At 52.8% G+C, this 17,269-nt stretch overlaps 1 protein-coding gene across 1 annotated transcript; it reads left to right on the top strand.

The window, feature by feature from the left end:
* The first annotated feature begins 12,523 nt into the window (after positions 1–12,523).
* On the top strand, positions 12,524–13,330 carry LOC121142155 (ETS translocation variant 3-like protein). The gene is made up of 3 exons (XM_040751481.1): positions 12,524–12,584; positions 12,675–12,912; positions 13,105–13,330. Exons 1-3 carry the CDS (start codon positions 12,524–12,526, stop codon positions 13,328–13,330), a joined length of 525 nt encoding a protein of 174 aa, XP_040607415.1.
* The last annotated feature ends 3,939 nt before the right edge of the window (positions 13,331–17,269 follow it).

Here is a 17,269-nt window from a genome sequence, read left to right as displayed (position 1 = left end):
GTCCCACCAGCTAGTACACACTCCAGGTCCTGGCACTCAAACACCCGTGCCCCAACACCAGGCACGGCACCTGGGAGCACATGTCAAGGCCACAGGAACAGCCGTCACCTTGTGCTCTTGAAAGTGTCAGCGGCGGGCCAGGGAACCAAGACACTTACCGTCGAAGCCCTGCTCATAGCTTCACCCAAGACCTCAGGTTAGGAAGCAGATGCCAGTACTGCAGCCAGGCAGTGTAAATCTTTGAGGTTCTGACAAACACTACAGCAGAGGCTGGAAGCTCCTGTCTGAGCAGGAAAACCTTCCAGAGACTTCTGCCACCTCCCCCGTGGTGCTCACCATGAGGCCCAGTGCAGTACACTCCTAGAGAAGCCAAGAATAGGGAGGAGTAGAGACAGGATGTGAGAAGAGCTAAGGCCTCTTGCCTGCCCCCACCCCAGACAGCATCCAAAGTGCTGGAAAAGCAGGGCCCAGGGGTGCAAGCCTACAGTCTCAGGTCTCAGGAGGCAAGGGGTGGGAGGACCACAGACACACCCCTAACCTGGTCTTACATGCTGAGATCTGATCCCCCTCCCCTCGCCAAAATCAAATAAAGTGCTAGAGAGCAAGACACAGCACCAGCTCTACTCCTGGGGACCAGCAGCATGCCAGGAACTGATGCTGCGGGGGGGGGGGGGAGCAGCTGGAGGTCCATAGGGAGCACCAGCTGCAGCTGCCCAGAGTCTCCCAGTTCAGAACCAGCAGTGCCTCCCCAGAGCCTCTACCTCCCCATTCCTCATCCATCACTCAGGACCTCCAGGAGGAAACTACCAGGCAGAGTCGGGGAAGGGCTAGAAGCCAGGCACTAGAAAGTGGACTGACACCTCACACACACACACACACACACACACACACTCACGCACTCGCGCGCACACACACACCCGAGCACAGTGTCGGGGGAGTCCTGACCAGGCCCTGCATCTGCTGACACCTCACTAGCAGGCAAGCATCCTCGCACCCTAACACTGTCCCCACGAGACCCAGAGCTGCTCTCCTCTGCAGTGTTCCAGAGCGGGGACAACCTGTCCCACTTTCCCCCCTCAGCTTCCTCCCCCTGTCCCAGGGAAGCTCCTACCACAACTACTCTGGAGGCCTTTCTGTTTCTTCCTGCATCCGGACGCCTCAGCCTTTCTCCTGCCCTTCCTTCTGGGGGCACACATGCTTCCATTCACTTTAGCTTCCCTGAGTCCAGGCCCGGACGACCAGCTGCCTGAGTTCTTCTGAGACTGACTAATTTCTGAAAATCCTGCACCTGGGAAGCCCTTAGCCCTAGTAACACGGGGTGGTTGGGTGTCCCACAGGACGCTGCCGGACCGACCTGACTGGGGCAGGGTTTTCCTGTGAGTGCTGAGATGCCAGCAGCATTTTCCCGGTGTCCAGGAGACAAAGACCAGCCAACCACAAACGTGTAGATACACAAACACCCACAGTCTCTGAGACAAAGCACGCTGCAGACCGCCACCGAAACCCAGACCTCACGCTCGCATTCACACACAGCTTATGTGGGGCTCACACACCCACGTGTGACAGGCGTTCGTGGACAGATAGGCGCACGGACGCTGGAAACAAAAGCTAACACAGACACCCACACCCGCAAATTCAGCCCCAGGCAGAGAGACACAGAGGAATGCATCCTCGTTTCGCCACGGCTACACAGACCTTCTGAGGCACACAGCTGAATTCAGACACCCACACTGGGACTAGCCGCCTACAGATGCAGCAGCACAAAGAGGCTTCCACCTGTGCCCAGGGGGAGCCAATCCACACGCTCCTGGCCTGTCCCTGTTCCCACTGGAAAGGCATGAGCCTGGGCAGGCTCAGAGGATCCTCCAACAGCCCTGTAGGGCCAGACAAGAATTCCTCTCTCACAGCGGTGGGGGCAAGAAGTGTGAGTGAAATGGGTTTATTACTGGGAGTCTGCTGCCTCGATTGGAATCGATCCCACGTGTCACCTTCTATTGCTGCTAATGGGGCTTGAAGGGTCTCCAGTCTCCGGGACACCATGGCCTGCAGCACCAGCTCCCCTCACGCTCTTGCTGGCTTCCCTGGCCTCACAGCCCCAGCCTCCCCCTCCCTTCTGCACCTCCTTTCCCTGACCATCTGTGGACACCTAGGTACTATTCTTCAAGAGCCTGTCTTTCTGAATCCAGTGAGGCCATGACCTTTCTGCCATTCTTGTCCCGTCTTGGATACAGGACAGGAAGCAGTGGGCTGGACCCCTCTTTCTCCAATAGCTAGCCAAGGTGTGCTTGTGTGTCTGTCTTTGATGATGACTAGGCTGGCCAGGTAAGACCCTCAGAATCCCAATGGGTCCTCAGCAAACTTCCTTGAACCAGGCTGGGGAAAGGGGGTGCTGCCTCTTTCCTGTTCAGGGTTGATTCACCTGTTTTTAGTTTTGGGTTTTTTTGTTTGTTTCAGACAGGTTCTTATGTAGCCTAGGCTAGCCTCAAACTCAATACGAAGGCTTGGCTGGACTTGAACCCTCTTACCTTCATGTCTCCAGGCTGGGATAATGAGTGCGGGCCACTAGATATAGCTTGTTTTGTTTGAAGGTCTTTGTTTTTCCCTGTGGTACTGGGGATTGAACCCAGGGCTTCCCAGATGCTAGGCAAACCTCTATCACATAGCTCCTCCTCAACAGGGTTTCTCTGTAACTTTGGAACCTGTCCTAGAACTCACTCTGTAGACCAGGCTGGCCTCGAACTCACAGGGATCTGCCTGCCTCTGCCTCCCGAGTGCTGGGAGTAAAGGCGTGCACCACCACCACCCTACTTATATTTACTTTTTATTTTGAGACAGGATCTCAATAAGTGGTACAGGCTGCCCTTGAACTCACTCTGCAGGCCAAGTTGGCTTTGAACGTGTGATCTTCCTGCCTCAGCTTCCAAAGTGCTAGGATTAAAGGCACAAATTAACCACACTCCATATATTTTAAACCACTTTCAAAACCTCAACAAAGCTGGTGGGATGGTGCACACTTGAAATCTCACCACTCCCTGGATGTGAAGCCAGGAGAGTTGCCATGTTCAAAGTCAGCAAGGGCCATCCTCAGCAAGAGCGAGGCTCTGTCTCAAGAACTTAAAAAAATCAGAGAATTAACTTGTGTATCAGACCTGTGTGAGGACTTGGGTGTTGAGTGTGGGTATAAGAGGAGTATGGGTACCTCCTGGTGTCTCGCTCATTGACCAGGGCCCGTTTGTCCCAGGGCTCGGCCCACTTCACTGCCCAGCTGCTGGCTCTGTTCCTGGGCTAGCCTCTGTACAGGATGTGGGCCAGGTAGGCAGGGAAGCTGGAAGTGGGCAGCGAGGAGGGCTGGGCTCTCAGGTCTCCGGGAAGGTAAGAGGAAGTGTGGGGGGGGGGCGGTAGTGGCCGAGCCAGAGAGAAGAGGTTGAAACTACGCAGAAGCAGAAGCTGCCTGGGCCTCCAGCTCACTCCCTGGCCTTGACCTGGGTCCTGGAAGGGACTTTGCCCCAGGGGTTTAGTAGCCTGCAGAGGAGCCTTCTGCCTCCTGACCATTAGTGTTCAAGGTGGACATGAGGTACTGGACCCCGTCTTTAAACTCTTAAGTGAGAGCTTGGGTGGGTGACGGTGAGCAAGGGCCCGTCCAGCTCCTTCCATGAGGACACCAGGACATTGCTCCCCCTCGCCCATCATTGCACCCTGTCATTCCTCGTGTGTGGCTCTGGCCCAGGGGGCCTCCCCTCGGAGCCCTCCCTCCCTGAAGCCCAAGCTCTTGTCTTTTATCAATCATCCTCTCTCCCCCCCACCTGTCCATCATGTTAGCTTCGGTTGATTTAACCAGAAAACAAGCCGGGAATGTAATTCCATGCCCTCTATCCCATCTCCCATCAGCCAGGAGAGGCGGGGTGCCGAGGGGTGGGGGCGTGGCCTCCCAGAGTCAGTGAAGACAGGAAAACCATACTGATCCCCACCAACATCCAGCAGCCTTCTCTCCCTGCTTAGGCCTGGAGAGCTGAGCGAGCTCCACAGTGGGTTGGTGCCCAGGTATTCTCCTGAGAAGCCTGTTTCTTGGGAATCTTCTCCCAAGGGTGTCTTGGGAATCATAGCCCTTATCTTGTTCCTCATTGAGTCTGATGCCCTTGTACTCACTGTGTCCAAGTTTGCTTAATCCTTAGTTAGAAGTTCTTCCTGCTGTCTAACTTCAAGCCAAACTACTAAAGTCTAAAAATTAAAAAAAAAAACACTCTAGAACTGTAAGAGAATAGACATATTAAGTGCTTTTAAATTTTAGAAAATTTAAAAGTGGCAGTGGCACACACCTTTAATCCCAGCACTCGGGAGGCAGAGGCAGGCGGATCTCTGTGAGTTCCAGGTTAGCCTGGTCTACAGAGCGAGTTCCAGGCCAGCCTCCAAAGCCACATAGAGAAATCCTGTTTCAAAAAACAAACAAACAAACAAAAATCTTTAGAAAAACAGCTTGAGTAACTACCACATGGGAGATGGGACTCGGTGGTGGAAGAGACTAGCCATGTCCCCAGTACTAAAGAGGGGGTAAAAAAAATGTGCTTGGAAAAGGAATCGTCCGTATCATTCTACGTGAGCCAAAGAATGCAAGTTAAGGACTGTAACAATCTGGTCCTAGTGTGTGACTGAGAGGGCAGCTGGGAAAGGCAGCAGCAGGGGGGTAAGTCTGGGGTGTCTGGGGTGTCTGGGGTGTCTGGGGTCAGTTTTCGGGTTTGAACTATATCCACAGAAAGTTCTACAAGAAAGGGGCTGAAAGAATGAGATGGCCAGACAATTGGTAGGACTTCCCAGTGCATCAGCAATCTTTAGAAGAATCGAATAAGAGGAAAACTCCCTATCGGGTGCTTTAAACCTAGCTGCCCCATAGGAAGATGCCTTACTCTGCTGCAAGATGTATATGTGTGTGTAGGGGGCCCGGGGGGGGGGGGGCACAGGCCCATGCCCCTGGCCCCTAAAGGGTTAATGGTACTGTCTGCGAACCACATCGGCTGCCCAGGAGCTTGGAGATCCCTCTCATTTTAAGTAACCCTAAGGCTTGATGAGCAAGGGCCAGGAACGAGCCAGAAGGAGCCGGACTGCACACGGAATTGCGGGCTGCAAGGCGGTAAGCCACTCTGGCAGGTCCGTGGAGGGGCTCCTCTTTGTGCACCTGGCTGTGGAACCAGCTCTGGGGCAGTTGGGAAGGGGAAGTAAGGAGCCAGGGGCCATGGGGGTAGCTAGGCTCTTCTTTCTACAGAGGAATGGCACAGAGCTGGAGTTGTATACTCAGGGCGTCTGGGAGAACATCACAGAGACACTGGTCCCGTGTAGCAGGGGACTTTTCTCTGCAGGTGGGGGCCAGTGGGGTCCAATGTCTGTTCTCTGGGGCAGACCAGACTCCGGGATAAATGGTAAGCAAATAACCCAAGACCTCAGCCAACTCCTCATCCAGCTCTCCCTGTGGTCCAGAGGATCTGTGCACCCGAGGCTCCTGACTGCCGGCAGGGGTGGGGGGAGGGGTGCAGGACTGAGGGTTAAAGAGCGATTGCTGTTGTTGGGGCTCACAGAGGAGCAGATGAGTTGGGGGACGTCACTGGGTGGGTAGAGAGTGCCAAGTGCCCCCTCCTGGGTCTGCCTGGGGGAACTAAAGGGATGTGTCCCTCTGCTGGGGCAAGAGGGTTCTGCCCCGTCCTGCTGCCTTGCCTCCCTTCCTCCTTCAGACCCCCGGGGCCCCTCCCAAAGTCCTAGGACCAAGAATCCTGGAGTGGGAAACCTATGGTAGTGAGCCCAGACCAGCTAGAGAGGCAGACAGGATGCCGGGAGGAAGTCGTTTGGGGAAGCAGGGGGTGGTGGTGGTGGGGTCTCTCTGCTTCAGCAAGGGGCAGTGAGTGGGGCCTCATGGTCTTAGGCACCCACACCTGAACCAGCTGAGAGGGCTTCAGACCACCATGGTGGAAAGGGAAGGGCTCAGGTCTACCCTGGCGGTCTGAGCTGGATGTGGACATGTGGGTTGGTTAGAGACTGAGTCAGAAGGTGTCAGTGGCCTCAGCTCTGGAGGCTGCCTGCCACCTCAGATGCCAGCTGCTTCCGCCACTGCACTGATTTTCTGGCCGGCCCAACACCCAACCTCGGGGCTGTGGTCAACTCAGCCAACTCAACTGTTTGCTAGAATCTTCGTCTCCTTGCCCTGCTGCTGCTTTAGTGCCTGGTGCAGGGGATGTCTTGTTCCTGGTGGGAAGACCAAGGGTCAGGGTGAGTCCTCAGGAGGCGTCCTAAGGCACAGCCGATAGGACTATGACATTAGACCAGCACTGGGGGTTGTGGGAAAGGAACAGGCTCTGACCGTCAGGGGTGGGAGGAAACAGAAAAGAGCAAGACACAAAAAGTGACCAGGCCAGCAGCGCAGAACAGGGCCAGGTGACAATGGGTGAGCCTGAGACCCCGGGAGACCAAAGGTTAACCCACCAGAGGTAACAGAGAAGCTGAGGAGAAAAGCACAGGGAAACAGCCCAACAAGGGGAGGCCACAGGTAGGATGGAAGGCTCGATGGAAGAGGGGAGGAGCAGGGAGGTCAGGGGAGGGGTGAGGACCAGGCTGAAGCCTGTGACAGCCACCCTTGTGGCCCGTTCCCCTAAGCCCTGGCTTCCCCAGAGCATCTGTGAGGGTTTTGGTTTTTCTGGGTTTGTTTTTTTTCCCCCAACCTTCAACTGCCCCTTATGGGAGTTGTCATAGGATGTCTGGGTTTGGAGTCCAAAGCCCTATCAAATCCTGCTGCCCCTAAGGAGGCCAGACCGGGTGGGTCACAGGGGTGGGGCTGCCACCGGAGGCTAGGTGGAGATCTAAGACCCTGAGGGAGGGGTTGAGGGAGTCTTTCCCAGAAGTCATCATCCCCAAGGCGGGGAGGGATACCAGGTGTCCTCAGCTAGGGGAGAAGGGAAACGAGAGTGGAGTGAGGGGTCAAAGCATCCCCCCCCACACCCAGGGTTCCCACCTGCGCCACCTGAGGTTGCAGGTCCTCTTACAGCTCAGGTGACATCAGCAGCAGAGCCTGCCATCCCCACCTGCTAAGATCCAGGGGAACCCGAGGTTCCCAATGAGTCTGGGGGCTTGGAGGAGGGAAGGAGCAGCCTGTTCTACCCCTGGAGCTGCTGAGCTCCCTGAGGTCTCTCCTGCTGGCTGTCACTGTGGCTGCCATTGTGGCCTCATCTCCGTCTTGTCCTTCAGGGCCCTGGGTCCTACTCTGGCCCTCACTGTCCAGGATCCGGCTCTCCGCTTGGCTCCTGAAAGCTCATGTTCTGTATCTCTCTGCTCATCAGCAGGCTTCTCTCCTCCTGACTCAAAGGAGCACCGAAAAGTCCAGGCTTCGTCCAGTCAATCTGGTCACGTGGTCCCTAAGCTGCAAAGGTCCCAACGACAGTGTGACTTTCTCTTTGTAACTTTTATTGATGTGTTTGTTTTGTCGGAGGCTGGGCCTGTCTATGGCACCTTTGCTGACCTAAAATTCTCTTTGTTGCTCTGACTAGCCTTGAACTTGAGGCAAGCCTCCTGTCTCTGTCTTTCAAGAGCTATGTTTACAAGTATGAGATACCCCATCCACTGCACATTTCTACATACATGCTCAAATGCTAGTGTGTATGTGTGTTTGTGTCTCTGTATGTTTCTGTATGTCTTCGTGTGTGTCTCCAAGTGTGTCTGTGTGTATGTCTGTCTCTAAATATGTGTATCTGTCTATATGTCTGTGTCTATGTATATCTGTGTGTATGTGTCTGTGTATATCTGTGTGTATGTGTGTCTGTGTGTCTGTGTTTATGTGTCTGTGTGTATCTGTGTTTATGTGTTTGTGTGTATCTATGTGTATGTACCTGTGTGTGCCTCTATGTGTGTGTCTCTGTGTGTGTATTATGTGTGTATGTGTCTGTGTATATGTATGTGTCTGTATATGTGTCTGTGTGTGTTTCTGTGTGTGCCTCTATGTGAGTCTCTGTGTGTATGTTTCTGTGTGCCTGTGTGTATGTATGTCTCTGTGTTGAGTCTGTGTGTTTCTATGTATGTGTGTATCTGTTTGTATATGTGTGTCTGTGTGTGTGTGCATCTCTATGTGTCTCTGTGTTTGTGTCTCTGCATGTGTGCCTCTCTGTGTGGGTGTGGGTGTCTGCATGTATGTGTCCATGTCTGAATGTGTGTGTGTGTGTGTGTGTCTGTCTGTCTGTCTGTCTGTCTGTCTGTATGCTCCTATCTTTTTCTCATGCTTTGCTCACTGGGCTCCTGGCCTCTGGCTTTCTGGAGCTACTGTTGAAATTTTTTCTGGCCAAGAGCCCACATCCTAGGCTTGGTTGGACAGTCTCCTTTGGGGCAAGGGCCTCCTGCCAGCCTTGCCTCTCTCCTTTGAGTTTCAACTCTTCTGCCCTGGTTGACCAATTACAGCTCCAAGCCTGGAGTCGGACAGACCTGTTCCCATCGAGCTCCACCACTTGGCAGGATCTTAACCAAGTCTCTTAATCTTTTTGAGCCTCTGTTTCCTCAGCTTACAAAATGTAGCCAATACCAACCTCAGGAGGTTATTGTGGGGAATCAATGAAGTAACTTAACAAGAGCGGCACCTCATCCTGAACCCGTGGTGGTCCCAGGTCACATCGGCTGCAAGTGTAAAGGGGTGAAGCAGCTTGGGAGGTTTTCTTTGGCGCCTCACCCAGCTTAAGCCTTACTCCCTATTGTTTTCATCATTATCTATCCTGTTTTTATTAAATAATGACCTAGAACCTACTTGTGTTGTAATGAACACTTACATGGCCAAGGGGATCAACATTACTAGTAATCAGAACAATGGTGATGGTAATAATGATTTGCTGCTGTAGCCCTTCCAGAAACCCAGGATACTTTGAGACCACAATGACCAGTCCAGACTGGGCTATCCCAGGCCTCACCCCGTGAGGGCTCATCTTGCCATGAGTGTGGCAGGGCTGCTCACAGCTGGTGAATAGAACGAGGACAATCTGGGTGTGCAGCTTATAATACGAGAGAGCCAGAGCTGGGGCCCAGAGAACAGGTCACAGGGCACAGAGTGGGATGCTCCCTCCCAGCCAGGGAAGTTCTACACTAACGTGTGGATTACAGTGACACAAGGGACCGGCTAGATGGCTCAGCAGATAAGGGCTTGCAGAACAAGCCTGGTGACCTGAGTTAGGTCCTCAAACCCACTTCAAAATGAACAGAATCCACAGAGTTGCCCTCTGACCTCCACACGCATGGCATACACAGGTACACACACATGCACACATGTACACACTAGTAAATTGCCAAGTTTTTTTTTTGTTAAAAGTGACACACAAGGAATTACAGTTAAGTGACAGAGACAGTCGACACCCATGGTGGTAGAGCTACTCTTCTCTGGAAAGCCTCCACTGTCAGTCAGCTCAGGGCCTCCGGCAGGACGGGAAGGATTTTCAGGAGACCGCTGGCAGGACTTCTTAACACTAAGGCTTCCCACACCCAGAACTGGCAAGCTTCTTGTGAACTCATGAGCAGCTCACAGACATGGCACATCTGGGTACGTCCAGGCCAGGGGACTCAGTCCCCCAGCCCCATGCCAGTCTGGTTGTATGTTTGGGTTTTGGGAGCCATTTGCTTATGTTGTGCTTTGGTTTATCTTTTGTTTCCTTTATGGAGGCAGGTCTCATATAGCCTAGATTGACCTCAAATTTGCTACGTAGCTGAGGCTGACCTTGAACTCTTGTTCCTTCTGCCTTCCAAGTGCTGGGGTCAGTCATGCCCCACAACTGTTACGTCTTTTTTCATGTAGGGGAGGAGATGTCAGCAGCCTGCCTATCCCCATGGCTGGACTGTGTAAATCTTTTTTCTCTTCCTCCCTTCCTTCTTTCCTTCCTTCCTTCCTTCCTTTTCTGAGGACAACCCTTTCACAAGCAAGGGCTAGGGACCCTACATGTACCTAGTTCTAGGACACCAACACATCATTAATCCCACATGTCCACGGCTCTGGATTCCCTCTTTCCTTCCCCCCCTTCTTCTCACTGTATAACTCAGGGTGTCCTAGAACTCTCTATGTAGCCCAATCTGGCCTCAACCTGGGATGATCTCCCTGCCTCTGCCTCCTGAGTGCAGGATGTTATAGGCATGTACACCATGCCCAACTAGAAACTTAGGGATCTTGATCTGAGGTCTTTCTTCCCAGTCATTCTTGGTCAGTGACCTTGGGGAAGCTCCATAACACCGCTGGGGCTCAGAGTGACCTCTAAGACCTACTATGTCCAAGAGGTTCCTTACATTCAAACCACAGTTCAGGGACACATGGCCACAATACCTCACAGCATGTCAGACATGTGCTGTCACGGGTCCCTCCAGCCCGGTGACCAAGATCCACATTTTGAAATGACTTCAGATACTCCCCATGCTCATTGAAGTCAAGAGGCACTGCCAAAGGTGACATGATTTCAAGTCCTAGGAACACTTCACAGAGACAGTTCTAAGGGTGATTGTTGCTACCATGGTGGGCCTTGATGCTACTCTCTCTTAAGCCTTTTCTGGAATGATAGGAGGTTGCTACACACTGATGTCTGTGTGCCCTCCAGATCTTCTAAGTTCTAGTTGAGAATAATACTTCCTTCATACTGAACTCACCAGCATGGGAGTAAGAGCATATAACCCTGCCTGGGCCACCCCAAGAGCAGGCTCCTCATCCTGCTCCATGGTCCTCCCTCCTATCTTCCTCAGTCCACTTGTTCACTATTCACATCCCACTAGTGGCAGTAGGAGCCGGCATCTTGCATCTACATCCTCTCTTCAACCCAGGTTTGCTTCAATGCCTCCTCTCCTCCCTTGGACAAGCTTGTCTTACTAAGGATAGTTCTAAAACCTTTCCCTGCTTCCCCCACATGCGCCCAGAGAACCCTCTTTCTTACCCATGACTCATTAAGCACTTACTAGTATAAGGCATGGTGCCAGGATGTAATTCAAATGGCCAGCACTGAACAAGACAGCCAGGGTTCCTGAGCTCCAGGAGGAACATAGTGTAAAAAAAAAATTGATACTATTGAGCACTGGCTTGAACAGCAGCTATGCTGAAAGTAGAACTATATAGAGATTAGCATCTCAGGGGAGACAAATGTCCCGCAAATTCATGAAGATCCCACACTTCTTGCTCGGCCTCCCTGTGCTCATGGTGATCCAGTCTAGCTTCCTTGGGGGTAGCCCTGAATCTCAGTGCTCCAGGGGATGCCAGTGATCTAGACTCCCTTTGCCAAGAGGTACTACCCAACTCGATTATCTGTGACGTGTGGCTCAGCCATTCTCAGGACCAGGCTGGCCCCATCCAGGCTGACTCCAACCTTGGGGTAGCCTGGGAAGCTCCCAGGGCAGGGGCTGCGGCTCCCTCCCACCAAGAGGAGAATGGAGTCAAAAAGGCATCCACAGCCACACGACTTTGGAGCAGCAGCACCGCCAAGCTGAGAACACCGGAAGGGACATGGCCCAGCTAGGTACAACTCTGGCCCTGGCCAGACACGCGTCTGCCTCCCTGGCGCACAGGGACAAGACTGGAGAGACACGCCTTGAGTTTCTGACTTCAGGCGGGTAGCCTTTCTTGGCCCCGTCTCCTAATACCATCCATCCACCCATCTGCCCGTTCACCCAAAGTTGTCACCTCCCCTCTCAGGTTCCAGGCTGCGGAGGGAGACTCTAAAGTGGGTGCTGCCACTAAACTACTCTGAAAGGAGGTAACTTTTGGAGGAAAAATACGAAATAAAGACTAGGTCCTACATTGTTTTGGGGTGACAAAAGTGAAGGAGGTAACTTTTTAAAATGCAGCAGCAAAAGAAAGAGACCATTGAAAAGTCATCGGTATTCATTTATTCTGTCAGCAATCACTTATTGACAACTGTGCACCAGGCGTTTGGGCTTTGGTGAAAACAACACAAAAATCCCCACCCTTTTCAAATGTGAAATTGTTGTAGGGTTACCAGAGTCGGGAGCGGGCAAGTGTGGTGGTGTGGTGGTGTGGTGGTGCATGCCAGCACTTCCAACATCAGCTGGTGGAGGCAGCAGCAGGGTCAGGAGTTCAAGGTCAGCTTCAGCTATGTAGTGTGAGACTCAGCTTGAACTACATGAGAACCTGTCTCAAAACAACCAAAAATGTTAGCAGTATGTACGTATGCATGTATGTATGCATGTATATATGTATACGTATGTATGCCACTGCTCCTCTACTCAAAGTAAAGAGAAAACATTCTTCTCAAAAACAAAATCCTGCTGAGCCCAAAGGACAGTTTGTCCCTCTGTCTAAATCCTCCATCTTGGGTCAGGATGGAAGAGCATTTGTCTTTTCTCCTTGGGCTTTGACCCCAGCTGCCAACCTGGGGGTAGCCACAGGCTGGACTTCCCCTGCACACAAAGAAACCCTGCCTCAGCTCCGTTTCTGTCAGGGACTCTTCTTCCTTCCTTCCCTCTACTCTGCCCTTGCTTTCAGCAGGCCTGAGGTCCACACTGAGCCCTTCCCCTCCCACCACACGCCATGCACCGCAGCTGCTCCCTGGAAGGCATCCTCACCACCCCTGTCCACGACGGGATCCCGGGTAAGACTTCCCGCCTCCTCCCCATGCTCTTGAAGTTGGCCTGGGCAGGGCCTGAGGACAGCAGGTGACCCTCACACTCCCCTACCCCAGGTCTGGCCTTCCCCGACTGGGCCTACAAAACGGAGTCGTCGCCGGGCTCCCGGCAGATCCAGCTGTGGCACTTCATCCTGGAGCTGCTGCAGAAGGACGAGTTCCGCCATGTCATCGCCTGGCAGCAGGGAGAGTACGGGGAGTTTTTCATCAAGGATCCAGACGAAGTGGCTCGCCTCTGGGGCCGCAGGAAGTGCAAACCACAGATGAACTATGACAAGCTGAGCCGGGCCCTCAGGTGAGGAGAGGTGGCCAGCAGGACAAGCAGCAGAGTTCAAGGAAAAGGGCTGTGGCTCCTGGCACTCTTGGCTGCTTCCCACCGCGGCAGGGCTTGGGAAATGCCCTCGCTGTGGGAAGGTGGCTGGTGTCCTCCAGTACCTGCTGGGCTGATGGAGGAGACGCTGAGTCTCTTCCTTCCTCGATTCTCTAGGTATTACTACAATAAGAGGATCCTGCACAAGACCAAGGGCAAGAGGTTTACCTACAAGTTCAACTTCAGTAAGCTCACTGTAGCCAACTGTCCTCCATGGAAAGTGTGGGCACCCTCTACCCCTCACCTGCTGTTGGGGTCCGCTGCGTTGTGTCAGCCAGCCTTGGTGCCTGTGGCTGTGCGGAGTGAGGTACGCAGGAAGGCAGCCCCATCCTCAGAACTCTGACAGGATCTGTCCTTCTGTCCTGAAAGTCCCAGCCCATTCTCCATCTTAGCGACGTCCTGGTCTCCAGTGTTCTTCCTCTTCTAGTCTCTGAGCACTCTTTGTCAGCCATGCCCTCCTGTGAGGAAGGATGAGTCCTGTGCTAGGCATCATGTTTTAGTGGCATGTCAGAGGGAAGGATACAGAGTGCAGGGGAGGGTCCAAGGCATCTGAGAGAGCAGGCAAACCACAGCAGCCACTGGCTGCTCAAGAATCAGTATGAGAACATTTTGTCATATTGACAACTGGGTGACAGTTCTGGTGTGTCTTAAAAGACTGGATATCAGCGAGAGCATGTCTCACCCCAGCCTCCCTTCTCCTCCCTCTTTAGCCTCTGCATAGCATGCTGTATACCCAGTGGGCCACAGAAACGCAGCTGACTGGAGAGAGGGCCTCATGGGAGTCACTGGTAACCTCTGGGGAGGAGAACAGTTGCTTTGATGGTGAGTGCTGAGGACCAAATTGGTGGCGATCTTAAACAAAGGAGGAGAGCCTCCCCGGGCCTACCTGGCCGAGCATATGCCCAAGCAGGCATGGGACAAGAGATCTTATTCATTCAAATGTTTAGTGATTCTGCTTACTGGGAAGGGGCTGAAACATGAAAGATGGGCGGTTAGAAACACGGAGTCTGGGAGGAAGAACAGATGAGGGGACTGCTAGTTCATACAGGTGCCAGGAGGGCACAGAGAGGACTCTGGGAGAGGAGAGGAGGGCACAGGGAGGACTCTGGGAGAGGGGAGGAGGGGAGGAGGGCACAGAGAGGACTCTGGGAGAGGGGAGGAGAGCACAGGTGCCCTGGCATAGGAAGGGGGGAGCTGTGAGCGTGTGTGGCACATCTGGGAGGGTGCTGCTGTCAGTGTAACATCAAGGAAGGTTGGAAGACAAAGGAGGTGTGGGAGGTAGATGCCAGGCCAGCAGCTACCCAAGCCCAGAAGGCCGCAGAAACCATTTGAAGAGGGCTGGACTTCCTCCTTTGAGCAGAGGGTCCAGGAAAAAGAGCTACATTTAGATTTTCATCTTATTTATTTGGTTTTGTGGTACAGGTGATGGATCTTTATATGCTCATGGAGCATATAAACCAACTGAGCTGCGTCCCTAGTCCTTAGATTTCATTTTATAAGTTATAGGATTTCTAGACCTTAGGGTGCAATATGGAGGCGATATGTATTCTGTGACGGAAAACGTATCTAGAATTTCGAAGTTTGACCTTTCCACTGGCTATCAATAGGAGGAGCAGGGAGCTGCCTGCCATTCCAGTCATCACATATCACGACAGTAAACAGCACACTGCTTAACTGACTCATTCTGTAGGTTGTGTACACCCAGAACACTCTTGACCTGTATTATTTCCAACTCACAGTGGATTTATCTGCCTGTAACCCTGTCATAAATCATTGCACATCTGTATGTGGGATGAGTGTGGCCAGAATTAGAGGAGGAACCAGGCTGTCATTGGAAGGCTTCTAATTTCGTTTTTGTTATCTTTAAAGTATGTGTAGGGGAGTGTGTCTGCATGTGAGTGTGTGCACATGAGTGCAGGTGCCCCCAAGAGACCAGAGGCATTGAATACCCTGGCGCTAAAATTATAGGCTGTTGTGAGCCCTCTGACATGGGTGCTAGGAGCAGGCCTCAGGTCCTCTGGAAGAACAGAACCCCTCTTAAGCACTGAGCCAGCTCTCTAGCCTCTGTTGGGAATGTTGTTGTTTTGAGACAATCTAAGAAGGAGGCTATAGTGTCGTGGGGCGAAAAAGGAACCTCGGCTGACTAGAGGCAGACAGACAAAGCTCGTATTATCCTTTCTTCTCTCATCAGATGTTTAACTGCCTCCTGTTTAATGCCTGGGTCTGAAGTTCAGATGTGAGCAATGCTGCTTTCCTAGGCTCTTAGTCAAGAGGCCGAAAGGCCGTCACCAATGGATACACAATCATAATTGTTGCATGACACAAAGGGGACACTGAGGGACAGCAGGGAAGACTTCCTCCTCAAAGTGACTGAGCAGACATCCGGTGTGCACACGGGCTCAGCTGAGCTTATGGAAGAAAGGAGACCAAGAGCTTAAAAGCCTGGGACAGGAAGAGGGACTGGGAACAGGCTAGTAGTGACATTCATGATGGAGTGAGGGAGAGGAGGACATAATAGACGCCAGTGACTCTCTGAGCAACCAGGACAGTCTGCCTTTGGAAAGATCCAACCCAGGGGTCTCCTGCAGACCACCCACCCAAAGTGCGGGTCATGGAGCAGGCCATGGGTGAGGGGTGGTAGGGCCATGGGTCTGGAATCCTAGAGCTACCCAGCACATGAGGGGCTTCTATGTTCCTCCACCCCACCGCTCTCCAGATTGCTGAAGACATGGAGCTTACCCCTGGGGGAAACTATTAGCCCCCACTTTTGTACATTCCTGCCTTCCACACAGACACAGACACACACACACACACACACACACACACACACACACACGTGTACACATACTTTCCCTGGGCTAGGGCCCAGAAGGGCATGAAGGCATGAAGGTTTTAGGTCAGTGGAGGGCTGGTAGCAGTCATGTGCCTTGCTTCTGGGCTGGAATTCCACTGCCTGCCCCACACTCACTCAGATCATGTGGTGCCAAGAGAGGAACCCGCTGTTGGACAGGCGAGCCCAGGGACACTCAGCCAGATTCAGGAAATGGGAAGACTCCAAGATATCTCCTCCATATGCCTACTCAGCTACAGTGTGGACAATGCCCTGAAGCCAGGAGCTTCTGGGGTCCCAACCTATCTGTGGGACAACAGTCCTTACCACATCTGAGGGCCCAAAGGGAAAGACACTGGCCTACAGAGAGAGAACGCCCTGGAAGGAGTCTGCATATATTCTCATGGAGAATCATCTGACTGTTTCAATCCCTCATGAATCTGGCTTGAGAAATATTCCTAGCTAACAACTGGCTATATTATGTAATACCTGGTCGGCTTTCCCAGATTTTATTCACTATATCACACCCATGTGACCCCATTAGTCTCTTAGTTAAATGATGTGGCCTTGCTTAAAAAAAAGTAGCAACTCTGTCTAGCCTTTTCTAGGAACCCCAGCCTGGGTAGCCCCTGTGGGGCCTGGCAGGTTGGGAGGGGAAATAAAGTGGATTAGGAGGAAACGGAAGGAGGAGGCATTTCAGAAGAGGAGAGCTACGGGTCTAGTGTCAGACAGAAGGAGGAGGCTGTGGATCCCACACATGGCCCTCGGCCTCACAGTCATGAGCTTCACGGGCCCCTTGTTACACGTAATCTTAGCAGATGTCAGGTTGATATTAACTAAGAGCGAGGGCTTTATGGACGGGAAGGCAGAGGCCGTCATGTTTAGGTGACAAGGGTTTGATCCCACAACCAGTTCTTTACCCAGCTAAAGTCTGGAGTCTTGGAGTGGGGCTGGCTGGAGTAGAGATGGAGTCCCTGGGTTAGCACACACACCATTCATTCAGTCTCTCCACACGTTTTTACTGAGGGCTTGACCTGTACCAGATTAAGTCTGGACTGGATACAGGGGGAGATACAGCCAATAGCAGTTCCTGCTCCAGCAATGCTAGGGACACCAGCATTAAAGTAATAGACACATACCTAACTACATGATTTCCAACAGAGCCTGCCCCACAGGGCTGGCAGTCTCAGGAAGTTCCATCTAGGAGGAGTGTGACAACCAAACAGGAACAAAAGGGAGGGAGATGAGTCGTCCCTGTCCCCCCGTTCCCCGCCCCGTCCCCGGTCCCCGCCCCCGTCCCCTCACCCCCCAGGGGAGGGAGGACTGGTGGGAGAAGACGACTCTGAAGCAGGAAGGAAAACTGAAGCTGGAGCACCACTGGGGGAGCACTTTACTAACAGGCCTGGAGCACCACTGGGGAGGACTTTGCTAACAGGCCTGGAGCACCACTGG

The sequence above is a fragment of the Mesocricetus auratus genome, unplaced genomic scaffold (assembly GCF_017639785.1).
Source record: "Mesocricetus auratus isolate SY011 unplaced genomic scaffold, BCM_Maur_2.0 Super-Scaffold_100009, whole genome shotgun sequence".
Classification (NCBI taxonomy): Eukaryota; Metazoa; Chordata; class Mammalia; order Rodentia; family Cricetidae; genus Mesocricetus; species Mesocricetus auratus.
The sequence above is the reverse complement of the archived record's forward strand: the minus strand, read 5'-3'. Positions and strand labels throughout refer to the sequence as shown.

Bases quoted from the DNA above. Each gene is read 5' to 3' on its own strand.
- LOC121142155 (XM_040751481.1), top strand. From the start codon at position 12,524: ATGCACCGCAGCTGCTCCCTGGAAGGCATCCTCACCACCCCTGTCCAC. The intron at 12,585-12,674 runs GTAAGACTTCCC...CCCCTACCCCAG, and splicing joins TGTCCACGACGGGATCCCGG to GTCTGGCCTTCCCCGACTGG. The intron at 12,913-13,104 runs GTGAGGAGAGGT...TCGATTCTCTAG, and splicing joins AAGCTGAGCCGGGCCCTCAG to GTATTACTACAATAAGAGGA.